The sequence below is a fragment of the Lutra lutra genome, chromosome 8 (assembly GCF_902655055.1).
Source record: "Lutra lutra chromosome 8, mLutLut1.2, whole genome shotgun sequence".
NCBI lineage: Eukaryota > Metazoa > Chordata > Mammalia > Carnivora > Mustelidae > Lutra > Lutra lutra.
Genome location: NC_062285.1, coordinates 40461610 through 40465312, shown reverse-complemented (window position 1 = coordinate 40465312; position 3703 = coordinate 40461610). Strand labels below are relative to the sequence as shown.

At 39.9% G+C, this 3703-nt stretch overlaps 1 protein-coding gene across 4 annotated transcripts in view; it reads left to right on the top strand.

The window, feature by feature from the left end:
• Positions 1–169: 169 nt before the first annotated feature.
• Positions 170–3703, top strand: part of C8H12orf4 (chromosome 8 C12orf4 homolog) — a 40711-nt gene continuing 37177 nt past the window's right edge. The window contains exons 1-2 of one of the 4 annotated variants that reach the window (XM_047741825.1): positions 170–304; positions 2249–2443. In XM_047741825.1, coding sequence (XP_047597781.1) covers positions 2266–2443 — 178 coding nt within the window. In that variant the 5' untranslated portion in view covers positions 170–304; positions 2249–2265. Of the gene's footprint in view, positions 388–2248; positions 2444–3703 lie in introns of all 4 variants that reach the window. The other 3 variants (XM_047741821.1, XM_047741822.1, XM_047741824.1) reach the window with 3 other exon arrangements.

Sequence of the window (3703 nt, the reverse complement as noted above, 5' to 3'; positions counted from 1 at the left end):
ACTGCGCGTGCGCTCTGAGAAGAACTGATTGCGCTCGTCGTTCCCAAGGCATTGCCCTTCCGCATCCGGTCTACCAAAGCCGAGTTTGTGCTTTGTCCTTCCACTTTCGCCACGAGAGTGGGTTTCCTTACAAATCAGTAGAAATACAGTAAAAATACACATTCTTATGTTTTTTAATGATTAAATTGAGGTAGGATGGGAAAAGGGACACTTAGACCGAGGAATTGTCTACAGAGTGTTGGGAAAGAGGAAAAGGTATGGGCGAATCTGCTGAAGCGGATCTGTTGGCTGTAAAAACAAAGGGGTAAGTCCGCTGATGTTCCCTGTGCCCCAGCTCACTGACAGCTTGGAGTGTGCGTTCGGCTCAGGACTTCGGAACTAGGGTAGGTGAGCCCAGGACCAAGAGCGAGGAAGATCTTTGGGACTGCAACCGCCTAACGGAGGGGGTGTTGTCCTCATTCGGCAAGAGCTTCTCGCGCCGGCAGCTTGCCATCCCTTTCCTGCACTCAGAACCTGCAATCTGTTGGCGGCAGGATCCCATCCCAATTTTGCCCGGAAAACCTTCCTTGATTTTACCCGGAAAACCTTCCTTGATTTTTACCCCTGCTAAAAATAAATAAAATAAAATAAAATAAAATTGGGGAGAGAGAACTAAAGTTTCAGTTTGTTGAAACGTAGTAAGTTTATATGTTGAACCGTTTAAAACCGGAGCTAATGGTTTTTGTTGATCGAAAATACTGAATCTAAACAAGATTAGATCATAACCCACTTATCCCTAACTTTCAGTTCCCTTTTACAGTGTTCCCTTACTGCCTTTGTCTTCATCACGTATACTCAATCAGTAACCTATGATTTTTAAATTACTACGGTATTAGAGAACTTTCATTATTACTAGCCTTCATCTGTTGATCATCTTGTTTGTCAGATGCTTCGTATTTATTGCTCAATTAATCCTTATGACAGTCTTACAAATTTAAAGACTCCCCGGTGCCCATCTAAGCTGAGACCTGAAGAACGAGTAGTTGTTATCCAAGAAAAAAGCAGTAAGAGGGGGCGCCTGGGTGGCTCGGTGGGTTAAGCCGCTGCCTTCGGCTCAGGTCATGATCTCAGGGTCCTGGGATCGAGTCCCACATCGGGCTCTCTGCTCAGCGAGAGGCCTGCTTCCCTCTCTCTCTCTCTCTGCCTGCCTCTCTGTCTACTTGTGATCTCTCTCTGTCAAATAAATAAATAAAATCTTAAAAAAAAAAAAAAGCAGTAAGAGTGCTCTAGGCAAAGAAAAATCATTCAAAAAGGTTGGAAGTGGAAAGAGAGGTTTGGTATTAAAAAGAGCTTAATATGGCTGGAAAACGGTTTGTGAATTTGTGTGTTGAGGATGAGGGGTTGCAGGTGCTGGGGGCGGAGGGGGGGGAAGTGTGGAAATAGAAACATTGTGTACTGGGTGAAGGCATTTGAATTTTATCCTGAGAGCAATGGAATATGATCAAAAACTTTTAAGTAGATGAGCAACATGATCAGATAGGCACTTTGGAAAGATTACTGTAACTTCAGCATGGAGAATACTGTGAAAACTGATTTGATGGTGAAAAGTGTAGAGATGGAGCCTACTAAGGAGGCTGATAAATAAATCCTTAATTGATATTGATTCTTACTCTTTGTGGCCAGAATTTCGTCTTTTTGAAAAGTGTCTGATTTACCTTTTGGGATATACTGTACTTTTTTTTTTTTTTGGTTTATCTTTTTCTCACATGGAAATCTTCCTAACACCATCTTTTTTGCATCCGTATCCAATAAGATCTCATACTTACAGCATCCGAGATCTTCAAGATCACTTCTTGGTCCCCGATCTGTTTCTTTGACTTTGTATTCACCAGTTGTTTCATAAACTCTCTATCTGTCCACCTAGTCATCTCTTCCTAAAAATCTTCTCTGCTCTTCTCTATGTTCTCTCTCTATTATTGAGAACTCTGCCTAGGTATGCAAAATACTTTATGGGCATAATGTTTTTTTTTTTTCCCAAGTGGAATTCAAAAGGAACTTTTTTCATTAAAAAAAAGAAGCACTTCATTTTCTTCATGAAGATTAAAATGCAGGGATGAAGGTAGGAAAACCGAAAGTAATTAGCTTTGAGTCACACAAACAAAATCACTGAGTCGTGGAACATTTTCTTAGAAGTGGTACAACAATAACAAAACATGATTTTTATGGACTTATAATCTGCTGGGTTTTTGTTTGTTTGTTTGTTCTACAGAAATCCTGCCGAAGAAGATGAAGAAAAGCAGAGAAAGATTCTGCAACACAGAGAGGGAATTTGTATATAAATTCAAAGTAGGAAGTCAGTGCTTAGAACTGAGGGTGCCTCTCAAATTTCCTGTTCAAGAGAATGCCAGTCATTTACATGGGCGCCTGATGCTGCTGCACAGTTTACCATGCTTTATAGAAAAAGGTGAGAACTAATTTTGTAAAGGTTTATCTATTTATTTTAGAGAGAGAGAGATACAACAAGCATGTGGGGGTAGGGGAAGGAGCAGAGGGAGAGAATCTTCAAGCAGATTCCCCACTGGGCGTGGAGCCCAGCACTGGGCTTGATCTCATGACCCATGAGGTCATCACCTGAGTCAAGATCAAGAGTCAGACACTTAACCAACTGAGCTACTGAGGCACCCCGAGGACTGATTTTTTAATACCACTTTATTATTTTCTGAGAGTCTCTTCCCTTAGACATTTCATATTAGAAAGCTTAAGCCTGAGAAGCTTGAAACAGCAGATATGTTTGTTTCCTAGAATAAAAAGGTTCCCCAGGCCTTTGTTTTATTGAATTTTTTTCTATAACCCTTGTAGTTGTTTACTAGGTAATTTAGTATTAAAAATTAAATTATAGGGGCACCAGGGCAACTTGGCCAGTTAAGCGTCTGACTCTTGATCCCAGCTCAGGTCTTGATCTCAGGTTGTGAGTTCACGCCCCATGTTAAAAAAAATTTTAAAATGAATGAAAAATTAGCTACAAGGTTTGGGTTAGAATGCTTACTCTCTTAATTTAGTTGGGTGGATTCATTTCAGTTATCACTAATTATGATATTAGAGAATTGCGTTGCTAATGCATTGCCTTTTTAATGATCTGGTCCTCTATTCCTGAGATGTCATGGAAGGGAAGCAATACTAATCTTTGAATAATTATTGCTTACCTAAATTAATTCCATAAGGTCATCTGTATTAAATCATTTGTAAAAGGTCTCTGTGTTCTATCTCGCAAATGATAAAAACATTTGAAGCTGAGAATATGTTAGGTCATAGAGTTGTAATGGAATCTAGGAACTTTTTAACACGATCTCATTATACAAATAAGGAAACTGGTACATTGAAAAGTTAAATTCTTTGCCTAAGGCAGCAGTTCCCAAAGGTTGTTCCTTGATTAGAAGCTACAGCATCCCTTGTTAGAAATGCACATTCTTGGGCCTCGCCCCATTCTTTCAGAATCAGACACTCTGGGGGTGGCATGTAGCAATCTATTTCGGTAAGCCCTCCAGGGAATTCTGATGCATGCTAAAAACTGAGAACCATGGGTCTAAGGTTACAAACATAGTGACAGAGCCAAAATCAGAACACAAATATCCCGATTTCTATCCCTATGCTCTTTCCATTATATCATCTCTAAGTAGTGTTGCTAAAACTGGAATTATAGATCATCCCAATTAAATCCATTTAA